The sequence below is a fragment of the Apis cerana genome, linkage group LG2, assembly GCF_029169275.1.
Source record: "Apis cerana isolate GH-2021 linkage group LG2, AcerK_1.0, whole genome shotgun sequence".
Taxonomy (NCBI): Eukaryota; Metazoa; Arthropoda; class Insecta; order Hymenoptera; family Apidae; genus Apis; species Apis cerana.
In genome coordinates, this window is record NC_083853.1 from 12,161,666 (window position 1) to 12,186,870 (window position 25,205).

The 25,205-nt window shown below is 38.6% G+C and overlaps 1 protein-coding gene across 50 annotated transcripts in view; it reads left to right on the forward strand.

The window, feature by feature from the left end:
* LOC108002582 (MAP7 domain-containing protein 1) overlaps window positions 1-24,267 on the forward strand; it is a 142,760-nt gene extending 118,493 nt beyond the window's left edge. For 13 of the 50 annotated variants that reach the window (XM_062071221.1, XM_062071215.1, XM_062071239.1 and 10 more), the window contains 16 exons: window positions 1,107-1,175; window positions 6,404-6,478; window positions 8,467-8,535; window positions 8,857-9,046; window positions 9,725-10,071; window positions 11,772-11,954; window positions 13,535-13,969; window positions 15,524-15,703; window positions 16,226-16,530; window positions 16,633-16,846; window positions 16,949-17,070; window positions 17,168-17,409; window positions 17,485-17,608; window positions 17,698-18,029; window positions 21,424-21,680; window positions 21,760-24,267. In XM_062071221.1, the coding sequence (XP_061927205.1) occupies window positions 1,107-1,175; window positions 6,404-6,478; window positions 8,467-8,535; window positions 8,857-9,046; window positions 9,725-10,071; window positions 11,772-11,954; window positions 13,535-13,969; window positions 15,524-15,703; window positions 16,226-16,530; window positions 16,633-16,846; window positions 16,949-17,070; window positions 17,168-17,409; window positions 17,485-17,608; window positions 17,698-18,029; window positions 21,424-21,680; window positions 21,760-21,773 (3,158 nt within the window). In that variant the 3' untranslated portion in view covers window positions 21,774-24,267. The remainder of the gene's footprint in view (window positions 1-1,106; window positions 1,176-6,403; window positions 6,479-8,466; window positions 8,536-8,856; window positions 9,047-9,724; window positions 10,072-11,771; window positions 11,955-13,534; window positions 13,970-15,523; window positions 15,704-16,225; window positions 16,531-16,632; window positions 16,847-16,948; window positions 17,071-17,167; window positions 17,410-17,484; window positions 17,609-17,697; window positions 18,030-21,423; window positions 21,681-21,759) is intronic. The other 37 variants (XM_062071234.1, XM_062071236.1, XM_062071235.1 and 34 more) reach the window with 12 other exon arrangements.
* Window positions 24,268-25,205: the final 938 nt, after the last annotated feature.

A 25,205-nucleotide genomic window follows, 5' to 3' on the forward strand; every position in this document is an offset into this window, starting at 1 on the left:
TTTACGTACAAGGCCGTAGACGAAATATCGAACGCTTCGCCGGCCAATTTCCGCCCGTGATATACACGCGCGAGCGAGTTAGAAACCCGAAATCGATTGCCAAGCGAAATGACCCGCGAAGTGTAAGCCGTCTGATCAAATTACCTTATTATATGCTGCCAGCCGTGAAACCGGCCATCCACCTTTCGGTTAAGGTAACCGTGCTCCCAGATAAACCTGTTTTCCACGGTGGAGAGAATTGCTGCGTCTGCGATCTTTTATGGAACGTGGTGTAGAATTCCCGAGGAATAATTCTCAACGATTATCAACACGAGATTGACTAATGGAATGGGATGGAAGTGGAGAAAGTAGCGAATGAAAATTTATTGGATAACCGTGTGTATAAATATGTATATATATATATACATATAATTTGACATGGTGGAAAAATAATTGGAACGGAGACTCGCCGGTCTGTTTGCCGGAAAGTTGAATTTCTTCGCTCAAGGTGTTTATTAGCGGCTGCAGGAGGGAGGGAGGAAGGTGGGGGAGGGTTAATGAAGACAGAGTTAATAAGCTTGTTAGCAACGTGGGCGAAAGACACGGGTATCGCGATAGTTGGCCTTACATGCAGAGTCAATGGATGTGTGTCCGCATAAAGGGGAGCCTATTCTCTGCGCCCTCTCCTCCTCCTCCTTGCCTACTTGGTGGGCAACTTTGATGAATAGTTAGCGGCGAGTGGCCGACGCGGGCACGCCATTCCGGCGATATTTAGAGAGACACGCGACCTAACGCGATGAAAAGGAAATGCAAATGTCAGCGAGAAGTTGTAACGGCTGGTGGCCAGTCTCTGAGGATATTTTCGAATGGCCATAAGTGGGACACCCTCTCTTTATCTCGACACCTTTTTTTATTTCTCGTGTCGGATATTTTTAGAGGCTGATTTTTGTATATTTATCATCTATAAATTTTATTTCTACTTTTTTTTTTATTTTCCAAAATTTTATCACCACCGCGAATACGAATGCGCGATAAATATAAGAGATATTTCCAATTTCCAAATTGTCGTATTGTTGTAAAATTGAAGATCGATTAAAAGGATGAATATTCGAACATTTGTGTTACAGCTGGAGCCGCTTCTGAGGAAACTAACCAAAGGTCCAGTTCTGCACACAATCGCCACTCTCTCACGAAGGGTAAGCAATCGAGCGACAGATCACCACGCAACGTAGAGAAAGAATCGACGCGCAAACGTACTCGGTCGATCGTTTCGAACACACCCCCGCCGATGCTATGTCGCTTTTTATCGTTGTCGTTTGCAACACAAGTCACACGGATATCGCGACAATTATGCGCACTTCATGCATGCTCGTATATATATACATATATACATTTATATATTTATACGCGTGAACCGCGAAATTCTTCTCGTATCGCATGTCGGCGGGAAAGTATCATTTCGTTTCCCTTTTGTCGCGGAAGCTTCTGGCAAATGTTTTCGTTGTGAACGCTACCGCCGCACAACAGCCACGAGTAATCCTTTCTCGTTGATCAGTAGCTGTAAATTCGTGAACAAAAGGAACCGTTCGTTTTCGAATATAAAGGAAACCGGTATAAAGCTTACCGTTGTTATTCCGTATTAAAACGAGTGAAACAACGGATAGAGATATTCGGTTCACCGATCGTTACGCAATAACTATCCTCTCTTGGATTATCGAGGCGAAGAGTCGTGGCATTTTTTTCAAGGTTATTCCGCTATCTACGAGATACTCGAATCGAAGCGTGTAATTCCAGCGGAATTCGAAAGAGGAGAAATAAAAAAAGAAAGAAAGAAATTCCGTTGGTGTTATGTTTTGTGAAGTCGAGTGAGAGGAAAAAAAAAAAGTCGATGTGTATCGACCCCGAATATGGATCCATCCGCAACTGGTCCACGGCAGATAACAATATCTGTGCACAATGCGCAAAACGGACAAATGGATTTAATAACGTTTTAATCCTATCGATTGATCCGTACCGCAAATCCGAGTTTGCGCTTGAAAAGCCAGAAATTTAATCAACTGTGGCGTGGAACGTCCATGAAATTGATAATAACGGGGTCATTTGTCTGGAAGAATAACGAAAAATCGGCGAGGCCTGAAAAATCCGCTGGTAAGTTGTGAAACCTTGAGAAGAAAGAGAGAGAGAGACTATTATATCCTTTCCAATTGTTTGCTAAAAAATTTTCACAAATTTTCTACGCAACGAACGCTCATTGTATCAACAATTCTAACGTATAAACATCAACGATTCTCTGCTCGCTAAATTCTATCGCGACGAAAGAATTTATTGTATCATTAACAAATATTAACGGTTGACGTAACGTTATCGCGAAAAGTATAAATTGAACGTTAAGCTTCGCAAAATTTCCATCGAGATAGGAGATAGATTGGGGGAGGGGGAGGGTTCGTTTCTTGATAACGTAATTAGAGGTATGGCGAAGGAGGGGAATATCGAACCGCGGGGCCGGTTAAGCGCGAGGACAATTATGAAAGCTCGAGGCCAAAGGGAAGGGAAGCAGAGTCGCGTGGAGTCGCTTGCACGCGCCAAGCCTCGTTCGCTCGTTAAATATTAGTAGAACACTCCGATGGTGCTAGGATGAGAAAACCAGGACAATTTCGATCGTCACTCCCGACGTGCCTCCATTAAAATGGAATACGAGCCACTCGACGGGTTGCGTTTAAATAAACGTGTCTATCACGCGTGTTTCAACGTTCCGGATGAAAGCCCAGATTCGACGCGAATTGCTCCTCGTTTTTATAAATGGAATATTTTTATTTTTTGTTACATTACGATACGTAACGCATAACGCGATATCCAAGAAGATAAATAATGACGAATTGAATGAAAATGATAAATTTGATGGAAAAACGGGCGGCTCCTCGCCATTGTGCATTATTCGAGAAGTAGCGCGAACGTTGTACCGATGAGACGTAAGAAAGAAGTAGGTATGAAGGAGGTACAGGATGAAAAAGAAAAAAAAAGAAAGAAAAAGAAGAAGGGTGGTTGAAGTGGTGGAGAGGTAATCGACTCGAGAAGTGCCGCGAGGACAGAAAAATAGTAAAGAACGCCAAGGTGGACGGGCAGAACAGATTCCTATTGTTTCCCGACCCACTTCCTAACGCTGGAAAATTAACAGAGTTCCTTGGCTGTATCCACTGACAGATTTTTCCCAACGTACACCCTTCCGAGATGCTTTCTTCCGCGACCTTGCAAGCGCAGAAATAGGAACGCGTTGACCTAAAGAGCCAACGTTTCGCGGATCGAATTATCGTCTTTTAAAGTCGAATAAACATCGGACGAGGGATTTCCGACGATCTTCTTTCGAGATGCTCAAATTGTTTCTCTTTTGCAAATCTTGAATGGAAAAGTTGGCCACTCGGTGACTGGAAAGAATTTTGAAAATATTCCAGTCGAGATGATACGGCATCGAAGGAGCGAGACTGGAAAAAAAAGGCTATTGTCCATACGTATTCCGAAGATTCGAGATAATACCCGCTACGTTGTTTCACGCAAAGTTGCGTCGCATTGTAGTGTAGCGAGGCGCATTTCTATTGGCAACAACAATAGGCCAGTATACGGATGTTCAATTGGCAATGGCGGTCTTTGTCGTTTCTTTTCCGTGGAGAAAGGACACGTGTCTCTCCCTTGGTCGAAGAAACACGCGTATCCTTTTATTTGCACTTCTTGAAATTACTTCTCTCGCCGCGCCGTTAAATATATCGTCGAAGAGCCGTGAAGAAAACTAAAACTAGCAAATTGTATAGCTTATTTAAAGAGACTGAATTTTTTTCTCTCTCTTTCGCATCGATTATACCTGGGATTATTCCACTCTCGACCTACTTTGCGCTTCTCCTACTTTCGTAAACGTTCATTGTTCAACGTTTGCGAATCGATAAAAGGGATTTTAACTCCTCGTCAAAACGATCGAAGGATCGAAAAACAAAAAAAAAAAAGAAGAAATCGACGACGACTCGTCTCGTTTCTCTCGAAACTCTCGAAATCATCGCGATAACACGATCGGTAGCTGCTGCTTCGCGAGGACAAAGGCGGCCCACCAGGCTCGATCGAGTAATAAGTTTGTAATAGTAGATTGCGGATTGGTATCCATTGAACGATTGAAGGGATCCGGCCAAGCTCTAAATCTGCAGCGAAACGTTCCCGTGGAGATAAGGGAAACGATTCAGAAATGGGTAGGAAACTATCGCGGATCCCTCTCGGTCTACAATTGGGTTTCTTCTTCGCAGCGAAATTTCAATTCCATCCGCGAGAGCGGATGAAAAGGCTTGGATTTCCATTGTTTTCCGACTCACTTCCAGGCGACGGAAGATTAACAGAGCCGACGTGTGTATATCCCACCGCCGAGGGCCTCTCCACGTTTTTCGACCGTTTTCGCGGGAAGTGGGACTCATTGTGGCTCGAGACTGCTGTAATTTAAAATCATCGTTCAAAGTTTTTTCCCTCAGAATTTTTCCCTCCCGCCATCTTTTTTCCCCCTCTCCCTCTCTCTTTCCTCGGGTAAATCATCTTGAAGAGGGCTCGCTCTCGTTTATTCTCGTTTATTCTATATATACGCGAATATCCAACGAGGAGAGTTTCTCGAATTTCCGTCCGGGAGGTTTTTGACGCGAATGGTTGATCGATTCCCAATCGAGACTGTTCTCAATATACCTTTCGTGAAAAGCGAAGCGTTCGTATTAATTAATACGTGTCGCATTTGGAGCGCATATCCTTTCATATATATATATATATATATATATATATGCACGTATTTTTCTTATTTTCATTAACGCGCGTTTCATCGACGACAGAACCTCTCCGCGTATCCGACACAACTTTATATCCGTAGCGTTATCAGTAACGTCGAAACGCTTTCACCCTGTTTCCCTTTCTAGCTTCTCGCGCGCATTTCCTCCCGCACTTCCACCACCCTTTTCCTGTCCTCTCTCTCTCTCTTCCTCCCTCTTTCCCTCTCTCTCTCTCGCTCGCTCGATTCCGCATCCGCATTGCTAATGAAACGTCCAATTACCATCAACGGTTGCCACGAGGTGGTCCATCAGGCAAGACTCCTCTCTCTCTCTCTCTTTCTCTCTTTCTTTCTTCCTCTTTCGCTCTCACACTTTTTCCTTCTGACATTTGCAATCAGCAGCCGGAAACAACATCGGCAGGTAACACCGGTTTTCCTCTTCTGGCTGTCGTTCGATGGAAATAAACCGAATCTCTTTTTTCTCTCTTTCTTTCTCTTCTTTTTTAAGCGATACGAGTAAGTAAGCCACGCGCGAACTGCAATTAATCAGGATTGCGAAAAGGTGTTCATCAATAATCGGATGTAATTCCATTTTACGCGGAAACGCGTAACGGAATCGATCCCTCGCCTATATCCATTCGATCGATCGTTCGTTCGATATGGAATCGGCCATTAATATCTCGCAACAACGGGAAAGAATGGAGATGTTTGCCGGGCGATAAACGGTAGCCTCGGTAATACGATTGTTCGAAACGATTGTACGATTAGGAGAGGAGGGAGGTGGAATTGAGAGGATTCTTCAACAACTTGGCGATGGAATAATTGACCAGGCGATAACGCGAGCACTTCCATTTCCATTTCTTACACAGCTCCGCGCTTTGTTATCCAGTTTCAACCAAAGAAAACCCCCTTTTGCAATTACGCGCGTCTCGCGTCCATTCACAGTTTTCCAATTATCAATTATAACCGACGCGGAGGCGAGACGGTTGTTGCCTCGCTTTTTCTGCCCTCGGATTCGCAATTCGTAAGCGGAAGGAGCGCAGACAAATCGAATCGTGGACAAAAATAAGCGAGATGGTGTCGCAATTAAGAGAGAGAGAGAGAGGCGGATCTGTGATTCCCCCGTATCATTAAAGGAATTTAAATTCGATTTAAAACGAGTCGTTCGGAAAGATCGGCACGCGTGCTTCCGACATGGAAATTCCCTCGCTGATCCTATCTCCGTTACTCTCCCTATGCCGTTATTTTCTTCATTAAAAAAGCTTGCGGAAATATTTATGAGACTTTACGCTCTCTTAAATCGTGAGTTTCAAATATGCAAATGTGTGTTGTTCTTTTTTTTCCTTCTCCTACACCATTCTTCCCCCTTTATTTCGAAATATTTTTTCCTCCTCCCTTACGATCGAATTAAACCGGAATTTTCGATAAATTTGAAAGGCCAGGTAAATGGAGTCGGGACGTTTCTAAATATTTGTCGTTGTTTCGCGAAGTCGAGAAGCGCGTTCCCCGATAAATTTAATAAATGGGCGGCGATCGAGGACGCGGGGTGTCTATCGTAAACACGATGATTCGCCGACACGGGCGGTTCTGTTTGAACGGAGAAAAATCCATAAGAACGAAGTTGGAATTTATCTTTCGCAGAGCAAACGATGCACTGGTTCGCCCAAATCGGAGGTGACGAGGCCTCTCCCGATTCGTCAGGTAATAATCAGATTGGTAAATAACGGGCAGTGTGCTTTGACAAACTCGTCGCACATATGTTTGACCAGAATTTAACGCGTCTCGTAACGAGTGCGTGTATTAATAGTAATCCCTCGTTGAAATTGGATATGACCGCATTCGTCGGTTGCTCGCGTTCCCAGCCACGCGTGTGCCACAACTTTCTTTGCGCTTATGTGTGCGCGCGTGTGTGTTTCTTTAACAATTGTGATGAATAGACTGTGGAATTTTATATCGATACATATTTTTCACATTGACGTGTGCTTATTTTAAAAGACCGAAAATAATCTAATGTATCGTTAATAAGATCATTGTAAAGGAGTATTCTTCCAGAAATGAATAATTTATTTTACAATTTCAATTGAATTCTAATAAAATTAAGAATCGTTATCATTCTGAAGATAATGACTTTCGATCAATGGGAGAGGGATAATTAGGAATTTCGTTCTTTAAAATACATCTTCGTTCAGCCCGATACGATTCCCGATTTGTGAGATATCGTGGGAAGAAAAGATCATTTTTAATCATTTTACACCTGATTAAACTTTATTAAAATTTTTGAACCATAATTCCGAAAATAATGACTTTCGTTCAACGAATGAACGATTGTTAGAGGCGCGGGATCTTTTAAAAGGTTTTTCACGCTTTTTCATTTATTCTAATACGAATTCCGATTGCCCAGATATAATAAAGAAAAAGTGTGCATTTTTCATCGTTTATTATCTTTTCTCTTATCGCTTATCAAACTTCTCGCGCGCATCTCATCTCATTGACCTACCTCAAACCTCGGATAAATAATAGATTACATAAACTATACGATTCCTAGAAGAAGTTACTTTCAGGAAAGAATATAGAGTCATCCATTCATAATCACTATCTTAAACGCTCATCCTTATATTATCCGGCGATTGAGATATCGAAATCACTTCGATTAATGGCATTAAAAGTTGAATTTTCATTTATCGTTTCGCGTGAATGCAATGATCTGTTGCTGTGATATAAAGTATATAGGGATGTAACATGTTTTCTTTGTATTAATTCAATATTTTGAATACGTTTTAGTTACGTAAAAATCCGCAGTCTATATGACGAGATACTAACAGAGAAATTGCGAGTCGAACTTGCACGACCAATCCAGAAGCACGTGTAAAACATCGAAAAGGTTTGCATTGAATATTTTAAAACGTATCTTAAAACATAAAAAAAAAAAAAAAGAAGGAAGAAGAAAAAGAAGAATTTAACTTTGTTTTTTATAGAAATTAAAAAAATAAAAAAAGAACGGTTTTGCGACAGCGGGGCCACGAATACATAACGATAAATCGAACGTTGCCACCCGTACGTGCGGAACACATGCCTTTTACAGTGTCCTATTTTTAATAATCGCATTAACCGAGCAAAAAAAAAAAGAACACGAGAATATCTCGAGGAATGGGTGATTCTTTCGCCCGCAAAACTAAAAACTAGAATTCTCGTATAGAAGAATCTGGCGAATCGAATTTGTTCGTTTGCTTGATAAAACAGCCGTAGGGGGGAATATTTCGCGGAAATTGATTATCTTCGCCGCGGTAATCGAATCTTGGCGATGGAAATATTCCCATAGAGGTCACGGTTTCTGACCTTTCCCTCCTCGTAATCGTATTTCGTTAATTTCATTTGGTCCACGTCGGAAGTTGGTCGTAACGGAGGGAGGGAGGTGGCGCGTGTTTCGCCGGAAACCGAAAGGAATTTCGCTTATCCGTCGTGTCGACCCCGATTTTAGACGCTGTATGCAATCGTCCGTTATGAGTATGCATGACGCATGAAACGTGTGAAACGTGTGTGTTTGAAAACCGGTGTGTCTATTAAAACCGCTTTGAGAAAACCTGCACTTACGTACTGCATATGGTGTGTACGCAGCTGCATGCCTGCAGTGTGTCGCGATTGTGCCCGTAATTACCCCCGAATCTCACGTGCGTACGCACATATTCTCGCTTTCTTCTCGACAGATGTGAAGCGCCGGCAGAGTCTCTACGACGAGGACTCCCTCGATGGCGATCATCCTAGCGAGAACGAAGGTATCACGTTTTTCAAGGGCAGTGTCGAGACCGATTTTCGTTTGTTCACACTTTTCATAGTCAGATTTGACAAATATTTTCACGTTGAAACGAATTGAACGGTAATAAATCAATGTTTCTCTCTTCGATATATATTAAATTACGGGGAAGATTCGTCCGATGAAGACGATTTTTGTCAAAGTTTTTAAAAAAGCCAAGTAATTTTTATCGTATTGGAGAACTGTCTGGGAAACGGTTGTTAAACGTTGGTGTGTTTTAAGCGGAACAAACGCGAAGCTCGCTCGACGAGGAGAAATAATCGATCCTCGCGGTTGTTCTCAGGACGGGAGTCGACGGGAAACGCGAAAGACGTGGACAGGGCGAAGCTCGTCCGTGAGAGACAGAACGAAGAACGGCAGCGGAAGTTGGAAGAGCTGAGACAGCAGGCGTTCGCCGCGCAACGTTTCCGGGAGCAACGGGAAGAGGAACGTCGAAGACGCATCGACGAGCTCAGATCGCGTGACAATGACAGGTTTGTGCTTTTAATTTTTTCCTCTCATTTTTCTTTCTTCTCCCTCCCCCGCCGTGAGTTATTGCTCGCTGCTGTGCGGTATAATCGAGTAACACGCGTTCAACGATACGTGAAAATTCGTGAAAACGAAGTAAAAGTACGAGTGGAGCGAACTCTCGGGCTCGAGAATTCGAGAAAAAGACGAGAAAGATTAATTAGGTTGAAAGAAAGAGAGAGAAAGTTGTTGAAATTCCGTTTGAAATTGGGTTATTTAATAGGAGGGAAAACGATAACTTCACCTTGAGGCCAGTTTTTTTTTTTTTTTTTCTCTTTCCCTCTTCTCTTCAATCTATGACACGCGAATTTAAAACGACACCGGGAACCGTATTAATGTGTTTAAACGCTCTTTACGAGATTACGTGCTCTTTACGAGGTTATAAGTTGACCTGGTTAATACGATGCCGGGCTAAACTGTTTCGCCACCGCAGAGAAGCCTGGGAAATTACCGCGACACCTGCATAAAGTTCACCCGCGGCAAAATCGCTTTCCTCCCCGTCTAAAAAAAGAATCGCACAGCCTATTACGTAGACGAGAAGACGTATATATACACTTGTTCCGTGTTCCTTGAGAAACGGGAAGAGAGGGAGATAGTTTTAAATCCTCTTTTAAAAATTCACTCTCCCATCCGTCTATTCGCAGACGAAACCAAGTGGAGGAGAGGAAACGGTTGATATGCGAGGCGGAAAGAGAACGAAGGGAGGCGATCCTCCGGAAGAATCAAGAGAGAGAGGCGCGTATCGAGGCGAAGAAGAAGAACGAGAGGTCGCACATCGTGTTCGCTTTTGGAAGCTCGACACCGAGGATGCTGGAGCCGGCCGACACCGGCGGTTCCACTTTCTGGGGTACACGTCGAGCAACCTCCACCACCAATGTCATGATGTTCTCCGCCGCTCAACCGTTGACCAGGAGGTCTTCCGAAAGAGAGCTCGATGGCAGCAAGAAACGAGCCACGTCCGCTGGTGGGCTCGATCGGAAACCTGGCGAAGGTTAGTGGATTAATTTTATTTGCCCGACTTGGAGAATGATTCTAAATCCCATAGATATACGTGAAATTCAAAATACATGTTTCGATATTTGTGAATAGATATATATATATATATTTTATATTATATATGTATACAATTTACTCGATAGGAAGGATATCGTCCGAGTATTATTCGTTACGTTCGTTAGGGAAAAAATTGTTCCTTTTCGTATGTAACGTCGGTGTCGATATCGATCGAAGCATGTAGAACGTACATGTAGAAATTGTTTGATTGTCTGTCGTTAACGTCGGTTTTAAATGGCGACGAAAGTATATGTACGCGTATGATCGCGAGAAGATTCGTGTAAAGAGTATCGTTAGCGAATATCGTGTCGTTGGTGTAACAATAGTCCTTTCCCACGTTGGCACCGAGAAAACCGTGGAAATGGTTGAGACGTACAGCGAAGGCCGCTTCTTTTCTCACTGCGTTCTGTCTACACAGCGCTTCTAGTACTCTATAGTTGCGTAATCGATGCGCCGCAGCGTGTAACGCATGGATGCACAACACGTTCCAGAAAGATTACGCAAAAAGCGAACGAGATATAATTTATATTTGCCGTGCGTTGCTTGCCGCTACTTTTCTTTCAGTTTTTTTTTTTTTTTTTTTTTTTTATTTTCAAATCGTTCGCGAAAGAAACGTTGGGTTGGAAAGTTTTTTTTTCAAAATCGAAATTTTAGTCTCGCGATAAATCAAACGAAATAAAATATATAAATTTTGATCAAGATGTATTTGATTAACGAACACTACACATCAACCACCAACACACGTAATCAATTGTACACGATATTTCCATGTTTACGATGAAAAGCAATTATTGCGTTACGAAGCATGAGAAATCGAGTCTCTGGTATTGCTCGAAAAAAATGATTTCGTGATCGTACTCGTAATGTGTCTTACATTTCCTGTGTCTTTTTTTCAGATTTTTCATGTGATTTTTTTTTTCTTATATATTTTTTTGCAGCCAAATCCACCGATTTTAATTTTGCCGCGCATTTTATCGAATGCAATCCAATTATTATTATTATTAACTATGCGATCTCAATCAAATTTTCTTTTCTTTTTTTTTTCTTTTTTTGCTACAATGTCATATTCTTTTGCCAACATAATTTCTCCTCATATACATACACGAGAAGCACCTCATCTTCGCTCGTTGACTTCTCTGTAATACCGTATACTTTATTACGAGATACGAGAGAGTGAGTGAGTGAGCGAATGAGAGAGAGAGAGAGAGAGAGAGAGAGAGAGAGAGAGAGAGAGAGAGAGAGAGAGATAGCTGTAGCGAGAATATATGCCTGAGTAAATATAATTTCGCTAGAGTTGTAACATTGAGAGAGAGAAATATAGATTTTTTTCCCTTCGTTCGATAATTAAAAAAGACCTTTATGCATCCGCTATATTTATTTCTGTACTTACTGGTGGTGGCTCTGTCAGGCAAATTGTAATTTTTGAATATCTGTGAACCGCACTATATCTAACTCTCGTGCTAATTCCCCCCTCCCCCTTTGTTTATTTATTTCAAAAAACAAACCCCACCCTTGCCCACCCTTGACTAGAGAGAATTAAGAAAAAAGAGAGCAAAAAAGAACGAAAAAAGAAGAAAAAGAAGAGAGATTCGATTGGAAAGTAACCTAATGTTGCAGCGTTGAATGGTTTGTTTGCAGATATGAGAATGTCCTCGTCCATGTACGAGGTGTTCAATTGGAATTCTAGCCCTGATCCTCCCTTAACCCCCGCCAAACATAAGAGAGCCAGCCTCTCTCTGCCTCCTACAACTGACATCTTTGCCATCGATGATAAGTCTGATAGCGACACTAGGCGTCCGATGATTCAGCGGGCTGCCAGTGGTGAGTCCTGAAGTCGAACAAACAAAAAAAAAAAAAGTCTGCAACGGGGAAATTGTTCTGTTGTCCCAGAATGAGCTATCGATATATCCTTGTCTCTCGTTTATTAGCACATCGGAATATATATATCTCTTGCAAGCATGTCACTTTCATTTAACGCCATAAAATACGTATCTATATCTTTCCTGGTAAAGTCGTGGAACACCGATGAACGACTAATTTTGCCGGATGTCGTGTCGATGCCTGTATCATTGTATCGTGCGGAGTAGATTTTAAAATTTTATTCAAGGATATCGGTGTTGAACGACGTGTACCACGTTAGTTAGTCACATGCATCCTAACGCTATTAAAAATTTTATACTAACAATACTAACATTTTACATACATTACGATGGATTTGTTTACTAACCACTTGTTTAGAGTATTATATTAGAGTAAAATTTGTTACGTTAGAAGAGCTAATTATCGGATCTAATCGTTCCTCTTGTTAATACAATTATTTTATTCGGATTCAGTTTTATTACGTTTCTTTATTACGGAAATGGAAGTAAATATCGAGAAGCTGAGGTGCATCAATCGTCGAATACGAACTTTTTACGACACAGACTATCGTTTGATTATATTTTCCTCGCATTTGTTTTCTCGTTATAAAAGCGCCATGCATACATCCATATCGTTCGTATAAACCGATTACATCACTACATATATACTGTATTCCGAATTAAATTTCACTTTGTGTCTCGGATAAATTATATTTCATTTCTTTACAAACGTTTCAATTATTCGGACAAACACGCTTTTATTAACGACATCAACGAAGATAGATTCGAATTCGCGATATTCTTCTTCTAGATTTCGCTTACTTTTTTTCGCAAACGGCTTCTTTCATCATTTCTCATTCGATCGCAACACAACATCGCAACACAATACACGCCTTTAATAAATCGAACACAACACAAGACGTTTTCTTTATATCGTTATTGCATGTGTGGGGTCTTTTTCTTTTTTATCGCTTTACCGGATTTTTACCGGATGTATCATTTGCATGTATTACGTTTATTACTACACCGCTTCCGTAACGTCGTTCGTACACGTTCCCAGTTTCACCTCGTTTCCCCGATCGCACTTGATATCATCCTCTTCTACCATAACGCGGTATATCAATTTGTCCTCGTCTCGAGGGTCGTGCTCGAGATTCCGTTTCTGGTAGCGTTGTCGAATGACGTCCAAAGCTGTATATTTCGTAGCACAAGGATTCTTTTTATCTTCGCTTCGCACCTACACAATAAAAAAACGGGCATACACGCACAGATACGGAGAGAAAAACAAGCATGGCGAGCAGCGATGAATTTTGAAAATTTGAGTAGGCAAGAAACAAGAAAAAAGGGAATGTACACGTAGGCGAACACATACACGCACACACGCACAGAGAAAAAACACTGGATCCATGCAAAATGGAAGGACATTTTATGTTGCGATGTTGAGAGGATGTGTACGCGCACCTTGTTACACACCTTGTTAATAACGCGCAGTTTCCGGCGACGCTTGTGGCCGCTTCGCTTCTAAGGGAAACTCGATTGCAGGTGAAGAAAGCGACGGAACGCCGGGAACCCCTAGCTCGGTTTATCTGCGGGTGAACAGGAGGCGCACTGATCTGATGCCAACGATACCGTCGCCGCGTGACGGACCGCCAACATCCGGGCGTAGCTCGAGCGCAAAGGCCTTCACACGTTCGCCAGGTAGGACTTACTCCATGTCCAGGCTGGACCAACTGGCGCAGCCTAGGAAACGTCCGACAGAACTTAGCACATTGACGGAACAGCAAAGCCAGCCTCTGAGCGCTTCTAGCATGAGTCGCAGCATGTCACATTTAGCTGCGTCCGGGGGCAAGAGCCTGAAACGCTCAGATAACTCTCGTAGCATGGGTACATTGCCAGGCGCGGTTCCGATGCCGAGACCAACGAGGGCCGAGAGACTCCGTCGCAAAGCCCGCGAGCATCAGAACCAACAGCAACAAGGTAAGATCGTTCTTGTGCACTCAACTCGATGATTCTCTCTCTCTCTACCCTTTAACGAGATCCTTTTATCGATGTTACGTCGGTATCATCATCGAGATCGACCAAGTGAATCATCGAACCTCCTCCAATCGGTGTTTCTTTTGCGTTCAATACTGTTGCGGTCGCGACAAGTATCGTTGGACAGTGACGGTTCGCTTTATTTCACGCTAACTTCGACTCTCTCCCTGCCCCCCTTCCCCCAATCTCACCATTCGTATTTGGACGTGTTTGCAATCTGAAATGGGATCTGATCGGATTAGAATCGGGCTGTGCTCGGCATCGGTTTGTTGTCGTTCCGTACAATTTGAGTTGGGTGCACATGTGCATGCGTACGAATGCAGTGAGGAGCCATTGTGAATCAATAAGACGGAAAATTCTTGGTACACTTCGGATACTTTTCGTGCGATTCCGCGAGAAAACGGATAGAAGATCTCACGCTTAAGTGCTGGACTAACCAAACGTTCTTCAAAGCGTCTCACGCCTCAAATATTTTTCTATAACCAACCAACGTTTGTGTTCTTTTTTTTTCTACTTTTTTTTTTAACAACGATATACGAATGCATGAAATTCTTTTTTTTTTTTTTTTTATGTGTGTTTTATTTTACGAAACTGAATTGATTAACAAAACGCTCTCCTGCTAAGAAAACAAATTGAGATCTCAGCGGCTTTTCGGTACCCAGGGGTGAAGGTACGCTCTAACGTTCTCTGGTAAGCCACACAAAATTTTTTTTCATATGTATATATCTATTTATATATATAAATATATATATATTACCACGTATACACACGTTTTTTACGCACAATAATAGACTGTGTACAGACGAACCGCAATCGTATTTAGTGTGCAATACATTTATCGCTCCACTTTCGTTCTTCGATTCTTTTCTTTCTTGCTGCGTTAACGAGGTATCATAATATCTTTCGTTACGTCTTGTTTCTTTAAATTATTTATATTTATTTCTGCCTCTTTTTTTTTTTTTTTTTTCCTCTCAATTTATAATACTCTCCGATGTACATACATCTCACATATACGACACGATCAATAATATTTTTGGTGGCGGTGCTTGTTTTCTATTTAATTTCGCTACTTGTATCTTTTTTAATATATATACATACATATATATTACATATATATATATTATCCACGTTTGCTCGAATGTTATTGATATAAATCGATCGGAAAAGATGAAAAAAAAAAAAAAAGGAGACAAAGAAAATACGATCAGTTTGTCGAGACAGTATACGTATACGATCTATACCAATGCGTCAGCATCGCGGCATCGTGCTCGATCTGACGCGTGTGTGTGTGTGTGAGACGATCGAACGACGTGTAAACACAGGCACGAGAAAAGGAGAAAGATACACTTGTGAAATGCCGCGGCAACGACACGAAGGACCGCCGCATTTCACGGCGATCTCACTTACTCGCTCGAATGTTTTTTTAACGCGTGACAAACGCAAATCCATAAAACACACGTAAATCAAGAGATGTTCACCTTGGGTGGGTACGCGTAGGCATCCGCAGCGGGGAGGTGACACCGAACAGCCCATCACGACCGCACAGCTCCATGAGTCAGCAAAGCGCCAGCAGTGTGGGCAGCAGTAACGTCAATCTGCGTCCCCGTACAGCTGCCCCGCGTCGACCGCGACCTGCTTCTATTGCCGGTACCGGTGTTTCGGTCACAGAACGACACAGTGAGCATGCCTTTTTTTGAATACTCTTTTTTTCGTTATTTAAAAAAAAAAGAAAAAAGAAAAAGAAAAAGAAAAAGAAAAAAAATAAACGGGCAAACGAAGAGTGCCGCCGCTCGAAAGTGCTCGTTTCGCACGGGCGCAACGAGCGTGCGAATCCATTCGACGAGAAGAAATTCTCTTTTAACCGCGCGATACTTGGACCCGAATACTTTGTTTGCCGACACTTTGCCCGCGTCTCTTTTTTCCGGTTTTTCTATTTTATCTCAACTTGTTGATTTTTCTGCTATTTTTGTTAGTGTTTTTTCTTTTTCTTTTTTTATCAGTCACGGTATAATTCTTTTTTTTCCATTGATTCTTCTTGCTTTTTTTTTTTTTTTTTTTTGAATCATTACTGATTATCTTCTTCCTCTTGTTATTGACTCGAGATTGCACATTTAAATACCTCGCGTGTACGTAATAGATAACAGAAGAGTGTTACGTGGACAGTTAGGGTGAAATAAATTGGTGGGATGAATTGTACAGATTTAGTGAGCGAGACAAAGTCGCCGAAAGATTCGAAGCCGCCACTGCCAAAGGTCCATAGCACTCCAAAGAAAACGTCTACACCGAAATCGGCGGAGATGAAGAAGCCGAGCGAGAAGCTGGTGAAGAACGCGAAGGCTTCACCCCGGATAACCCCGAAAGTGACACCGTTGCAGAGTCCTGGCGCCGAGAACGCTCCATTGATCCGCGGTAGTACCGGGGAGATAATAAAAAGCGAAGGGAAGGAGGATAAATTTGAGGATAAGCACGAGGAGAAGAAAGATCAAGGCAGCGAGAAAACACAAGTAATTAATTTTCTCGTTCGTTAACGAGATGAAATACGTGGTCCGCTCCCCGCTCGATGATCGATCGCCGTTTATATTCTCGTTTCGTTTAATTAATTGCAGCAGGAGATAAACGCCGCGGAACAGGGTAACGACGAGGTGAAGAAGCCGGCCGTTATAGAACAATCCAATATCGTGTCCAAGCAGGCGAAGGACGAGACTAATTTGAATCAGGAGAATCAATCGGCTGTGCGATCTCAAGAAACGCCCAAAGCTGCCAAGAAGGAAGCCGAGGCAAAGTCGGAGAGCAACGTGGAGGAACAGGTCGATATGTCTGGTAAGCTAAGTTGGACCCTTTGAATATTGGAATATGATATTGAGAGGATCGAGGAATAAATTCTTTTTCTTTCCTTTTTTTCTTGAAATTTCTTTTTTCCAGCGTCGATGATAGCGAAGATCCGGATCACTACAGAAGAGGAAGCTAAGGCAGCTATAGCTGAACGTAGAAGATTAGCTAGAGAGCAGGCTGAACGGGAAGCCGAACTTGAACGCCAACGACAGGTGAGGTTTTAAATAGGTCCTCCGTATGAAAGATCGCATTGTTCGTGGACGACGAGGGAAGGAGACTTCATAAAGAGACTTCTGTATCCTTTTACAGGAGGAAGAAGCCCGTTTAGAGGCCGAAAGATTGCGCGCCGAAGAGGAGGAACAGCGGCGTTTGGAGGAGGAAACGCTTCGTTTGGCTAACGAAGCTCGAGAAGCTGAAGAACAGAGACTGAGACTGGCGATAGAGGAAGCGAAACGTCGCGAGGAAGAGGATAGGAGAAGAAGGGAAGAGGAGGCTCGTCAGAAACAGGAGAAAGAGGAGGCTGAGCGGAAAGCGAGGGAAGAAGCGGAAAGGTCGGATGATTTCTTTCAAATGACACGGTTTTGTATATTATCCCCGAAGTGTTTATCGATTAAATGATGTTACAGACAGCGGATCGAAATGGCGGAACGTGTTAAGAGAGAAGAGGAAGAGAGACTTGCTAGACGTAAACGCGTCGAAGCAATTATGCTTAGAACTCGTGGAAAGAATCAGAGTAACACACCTACGAAGGTGAGATTGTAAATTTATCGTAATTAATTATTCGTTGATTAATTTTTTTATTGATGAATAAGGGATGTTTATGTGGGTGTAATTTGTAGGGTGAAGGTGGTGATGGCGATAAGTTGAAAGAAGACAGTCCTAACGATGAAAATAAAACAGCACCAGTTAATAAAAGCGAGGATGTTATGACAGCCAGTCTGATATCCGAGGCGACTCAACAATTCATTAGCGGAGAGCAGCGTGCTCATCATACGGAAAACAATACTACTACGGACATTGTGCATAACGGCACGCATAGTAATGGCATTAATGAAAATAAAATTGTATTGGATAATAATCAGGGTAATGTGGAAGGAGAACTGAATGGTCATCATACAAATCATGGAAACGGTATCAACAGTCAATCAATTACACTGGATAATGCCACTGTGTAAGTATAACAACTTCAAAGTTACAGATTCGTAACGAGCATTTATATTAGCGTAAGAGTTATACTGACATTTACCAACCATCGTTAAAAAAAAAAATCCAAGATATAACTGGATTTCTCATCGATAATAAAAACTGAAAAATAACATCGAAGAGCATCTCAAAGAATTGTAAGTTCATTTGGTTTTTAGATCATTCGACAATAATAATATTATGAATGCCCGTACAAGGCTTATATCAGTTTAGCGAACGTTGCTCCTTACACAGTGTATACCCACGCATTAGAAATTTTCATATTTTATGAGAATATATTTATTTCATTTTTTAGTTTTTTTTTTCGTCGCATAGAATAAGAATATTTTTCAAAAAAAAAAAGAAACAATCTTTTTAATCCGAAAAATAATAAATAGCGAATATTTTAGAATATCATTTCTACGAAATGCATATTTTATCTAGAATTTTGTGCGAATATGATATACAAATATATATATATATATATATTTACTAAACTTAATTGTAGTTTCGTTTAGAAAGCAAAATTATGGCTAATATAATTAATATAATATAAATAATTGCACAATACTAGCCATTATAAAAATAAAACTATTGACTGATTTTTAGTGCCGTTCATAAATATATATGAACGTGTTCGTCGTATAAAATATAATTGAAAAAAGAAAAAAAAAGGTTAAAATGTGTTGAAATCATAAAAAAGTAAAGAAAAAAAATCAAAATATAATAAATCTGAATCGGAATACGAATCATATGTAACACTACAAGTATCATGAACGTACATGCTAACATAGAATAATACGTGAAAAGTGCATTCGTAATTATTAATATTAAATGTATTCTTAAATCTTAATTTAACACGAATATATATAGGGCAGTTCATATAATGAATGATTCAGGGTACCGCTCTAGTCATTTATACAATATAAAGTTGTTTATAGACTCACAAGAAATTAATAGACACGCACATGCATACAATGTGAACTATAAATAACAATTTTTAAAATTTATTTAATTAGTTACTCTATATCCAAATTACTGCTTAATAATAATATTGCTTTTATCTATGTAATTTTATCATTGTTGTTGCAGATTTAATATTATTATTTTTTATCGTAGCCTTCCGTTTTTTCAATTAGAATGTTAAATACCGAATAAAATGGCTAGAGTGTGAATATTGTTTTCTAAACGAATATATATATATATATTCATATACATATAATAGAAGTAAAAAATGTGCCACATTAAATATACATATAATAAGCATAACATATGATTTTTTGACCATAAAACAAAAAAAAAAATTAATAAATGCATTGTTTAATTGTTCTAGAAAAGAACAATTAAGAAATATATGTTAAAAAATCATAATCCTGTAATACGATTATTCTGAATTATAAAGGCACATGGTATGTTGAGAATTAATATGAGAATCGTTAATATGTATATAATGTAATGAATTTTGTTGTTTGAGATGTTTTTTGTGATACCCGTATGATAACGGAAAAATTAAGTTTGAAAATATATCTACGCTATATGTACACTATACATAGTTATTTAAATAACAAAAATTTATTGCGCTTTATCCATGAGTCACATCGGAAGGAACTGCTTATAAAATTCCATTTAGCTCGGTAAAAATTGCTTTATAATAAACTATCATTATAATGCAAACGACTTTACATACTATATTGTACATTGCAAAAGTAGTCAGAGCAATGGTTGACAAATATAAAAAAAAAATATTTATGGCAATTATATATTGCTAATAAAAATTCATCTAATCGCACGACTATATTAATATAACTAACAAATTATATATAATATTATATTATCGGTAACTCGAGAGGTATGAGGAATGTATATTGTGTATTATCTATTATACTTATATATATTTTATAATTTATATTTAATCGTGTGCTAGTTTAAAAATATACTATTTTTAGGTAGATATCTAAAGGAATAATGAAAAATTTAACTTATATTGTACGCCGATTCTTTTTAGTAATATGTTAATGGCATAAAAAAAAAATGTAATGTTATACAAAGCATGGAAATGTTAAGAAACTAACAGAGCTATAGCGTTAAATATCAATTAATCAATAATAAATTCAGTGTACATAATGTAAAGAAGGATAAATAGCATAAATTTAATGACTCATCTAAAAAATTTTGTCTATAATTTTATCACAAAAGTTCATCAAAGATACACTGTTTCTATATGTTATTATGTTTTCATATATTTTTATATTTACAGTGTGTAATCTTTGGTGAGCTATTACTTTATCTTTCCTCCACTACTAGTTACCACTCAAGCTCAACGTGTATGCCTTAAGTACAATGTTCGTATTAACATTTCTTCTTATCGACTTTATTACCACCATTGCATGTTGTGAATTAATTGTATCGATATGGTGTGGCTTCTACTTTTCTTTGCTCTACTTTGTACGTGTTCTTTATGTTTGCGTTGTATATCATCCAGCAGTACGTGTCAACTTACTGTCTACTTTTGCTATGTACTATCAACCTCCACACATTTTAAAGTTATTTTTTTGTTGTAAGAAAAAAAAAATACATATATATACATATATATATTTCACACAATCCATTCCACGATCCCTATAGGAAATTAACTATGCCGGGCATGAACATTTTTCATCTTATTCTATCTATGAATGAGAGAAAATAGGAATATGGTTCAAAAATCATTATCGATAAAACCTGCTGTATGGTAATCATTTATCTATATTACTTAATGTATAATTTTATCGAAAAGAGAAATTCTTTTCTATGTTAATTGTGTTTCTTATACAATTTACGTTATGCCATAAAATTTTTTTGTAAGTTCTCAAATATATAGAAATGCTTTTTTTTTATAGCTGCTTTACAGTATTAAAGTAGCTGCCTTTCAAAATATTAGTAAGATATAATAGTGCTGATGCAAGATTAAATATTATCGCAAATTAAGTCGATTGTAAGATAAGTTTTCAAGATTAATGTTTGCTTTCAAATTTTTTTATAATTATAATTTGATACGAGACGAATAATTTGAAAAGATTCAGTACATAGCCTATTAATTCTTTATTTCACCTTCATTGTTCGTTAAAATCTTTTAGACGTATTAGACATTTAAAAGAATATACATATATAACTTTTAAATTAAGATATAAAAAATAGTTTTTAACAAATAATTGTACGAGTTATTGCACACATTAATATATAGCAAAATAGTTTCTCGATACGAATCGCCTATGATTGGCTTGATCAATTTAGTGGTTATAATTTTTATCTTAGAAATTACGATAAAGCTGATGCGGTAGTATCTAGTAGTATTAATCGCCTATTATTTAGTATTTGTATGTTTCCTTTCGCTGATTTTATAGCAAACAAAACAACGTGACCAACAACCTGTTAGACCTAACGGAATTCGACTCTCTCAGTAATAGCAGTAGTGGTCCAATACTCCAACTGACATCCAATTTGGCCAATGAAGACACCCTCAACTCGAACCTAAATCCAGCAGCTATACCTTTCACTCCAATGGCAAACACGTATATGCCTACCGCTGCTAATGCCAATGTAAATCCGTTCCAGGATTCTTTTATGAACAACAAACCACAAGATAATAGTCAAGTACCAGGTACGTTTGCGTATTATTATCGCGATACTGACTTCTGATGTATACGATGTGAATGTAACACACTGTTCTTGATCTACAGATCTTTTATCATAATGCGCGTATTAATCATTCTGGTGAAAGGAAGAAGAGAGCGATTGGATTGAAAAAAAAGAATTTAAAAAAAATGAAATGCCTGTGCTTTGCAGCGAGCAACGGGTATATAATATTCGAAACGATGTCATTTATGAAATAATGTAAATAAGCGCTATCGATGTGTAGAAATGGAGACCTAAGTAGAGAAAAACGGGGGGCACTACGTCAAAAAGAAAAAGAAAAAGAAAAAAAAAGACTACTTTGTCCTTAAACGTCACGAGAAATGTAAAATAATATATAATGTTAATTATTAATATTATGTAACAGCAAATAGGCAACTCAGTCCGTTATCGTATGCTATTAGATATAAATCTTTTTAGAAGAACCTTTAAAGGGAATAAGGCCTGTTTATAAAATTATTGATTTGAAATACGCGTATATATTTTATTGTATTAAAAGAAAAAAATTTCATTAAATTAATTTCACGCGTAATTATAATTCGCCCATAACGTGTCGCGTTTAGAAAAGTTTTTATCGAGAATTGTAATGGAACGAGATTTTATCGAATTTTGACGACGCGAACAATCGGTACAATGAAATCTTTATACGTAAACGAACGTGTAAAACGGCTTGACAAACAAGATAGCACAAGATATGATGAATTGGTTGAAATATTTTACTGAAACTTATATCTGCCAAAATGACGTAGGAGGTAAGCTCCAATGATTGTCCTTATATAAGAGATAGTATAATATTACCTATAGAATTTGAGTATAGAAAACGAATATATATTATATACATATAGTCATATCTAGTAAGATCTTCTGCAGATATGATGTAAAGAAAAAAAAAAAAAAAGAACACATTTCTTCCATACTACATTTTGGGGCGTGCGCTCACTAGTCAAGCAATTTTACTGTTTTTATCATATTCTCCTTTTTTTCTTTATTATTATTATTTTATTATTATTTTTTTTTGTTTTTTTTTATATATATTAGAAAACTCACCTAATATTGGTACTTTAGGTATCCACTAGATTTCATTACTGTTACGTTTTCGCGAATCTAACATAAATTTTCTAGCTGTGATGATGACGACGATGACGAAGACGACGATTGCATTGTGAAATAGCCACTGCATACGTTTATAAAATAAGGAATCGATAGTATCGTTACTTTGTTTGTAAATGATGTTTTGCTATAGTTGCGATAGAAAATGAAACACAAATCTACGGTAAAATGTTTCAATAAAAGATGATACATTAGCATAATTATGATAGAAATTTTTAGCAAGGAGCTCGAATAATTCGTGAAAATTGTGTGAACAAAATTCCAAGCTCGTATTGCGTTATCCATTATCGTAGTGGCTATTCATTCTAGTGGTATCATACTCTAGTATACAGATAGAAGATCATAATTTTAAAGCCTGATGTTATCGAGCAAACATTGTAATTGGTGTCTATGACATGAGTTTATTTGTTACTATTGTGGCATACTATTATGAAATCAATTAGCATGCTTTGTGTTTAACACTTGCAAAAAAGTGCGTAATATTGTCCCATATACAAAGTTGTTTATACGAGGAATAATAATAAAGTATAAATTCGAATATCTTGGTTTTCAAGTAGCAGAGATGAAAGAAATATAAAAAAAGAGAAAAGTCATCGACATGAAAGGATATCACGATATATCACGACTCTATGCAAACTCCATGTACCGTTTGTTTTCTCTTTCTTTTCTTCTCTTTTTTTTTTTTTTTTAACCTTTTCATGTTTGTGCTACGTACAATATTAAGAGTTCTCTTATGAATTCTTTCCGCATACGTTCTATTGCGATCGATTTAAAAGAAATTTCACGCTGCATGCTTGTTACCGGTTTTTTCTCCCTCCCCCCTCAAAATTGTTTAATTTAAGAACGTCGAGCACACATATATATATATATATACATATACATATATATATATGTATGTATGTAATGCCGCAGTGTTTTGTATCCCAAAATGATTTCTCTTACGCAAAACCTAAGAATTAATATTTTAACGATAACGAAAAAAAAAAAATATATATGTATTTTTATCGAGAAATTTTAGCACATTGCTGTACAGAAGCATTACAATCCTAAGACACTTTAATCGCCTAAGCTTCTTAAGCGCGTAGTTAACGACATCGATACGAGGATTCAAATCAGTTTTACGTATCATAACTCGATAATCCACGCGGATTATTTTTAATCATAAAACTATGTCGTTGCTTTCCGAGACAGAATTTACGCAATGACTTATATTATCGAGTTTATTTATTCAAACTATTCTATTCGGTCTAACTAAAACTATTCTATAAGGACACGTAATAATAATAACTATAATAATAATAACAATAATAATAATCCCAATACATACGAACAAATGTTTCTAAACATACAAATACTGAGAATGCTAAATATCATCAGTCATGTCTAAAAATACTTCGTATTGTATAAATGCTTGTATGTAATAAATACTTAATATTGAAAATAAAGGAAATATTATTTAATAAACCTTCTTTGAACCTTCGTTCCATTGTTTCGTAGCTTTTATATTCGTGTCAACGTTGCTGTCGCATTGTAAAAACTATAAAATGTGATTGTTCTATCGCATTCAATCGTATTCCATCCCTTTAAAAATTGTTATTCAAACTCAAGTCGGCGTAGAATATGTTAAAAAGTATTGCACAAGTATCTTGTATATATTTTTCTGTTCATTGTTGCCGTAGCGACATATATTTTCATTTTAAAGCGTAAGAACTAACGTATCCTCAACGTAACATATCCGCATGTTGAAAGCAACAGGGTATGAAATATGGAGCACCTGCGAACATACCCGGTGGATGAAGTTCGTCTCTGGAGTGTCACGATCGTAAAAAATAATACCCTCGTCTGTGAACGTTTTCTTTGTAGTTATCCGACTGACTGGCTGCTATATTTGACTCGTTTTCGCGCCAACGAATCGAATCCATAGAAACGTTTTTCATCGAAAACTTTCTAATCCTAATCCCACGTTACTTCCTTTCTTATTATTCACGTCTATCTCGCTCTCGCGCCATTCCAATTTTTGCCCCTCGGTCTCCTTTATTTTCCTCGAGCATCGAAATACGAAAAATATTTCCACGGCGAAGCGCGATCCACCGTTTCCATCTCAATTTCACTAAAACTCTTTCGCAGTTTCTATTTTTCCACGCGAACGACCAACAATTTAGACATCAAATTAAAGAAAAATTTACGTTCCAATTAAAATTATGACTCACCTCCGCGTATGGTCCTACTTAAGAGTTCTCATCAAGTTGGTGCGTAATTTTATACCGCACCCCAATAAGGGGGCAAGTAAGGGTCGATACACACACATACACACACTTTTTTTCCTTCCCTTCAGGCCGTGTTACGATACCTTTTAAGACGAGGTCTACTCGAGAAGAACGAA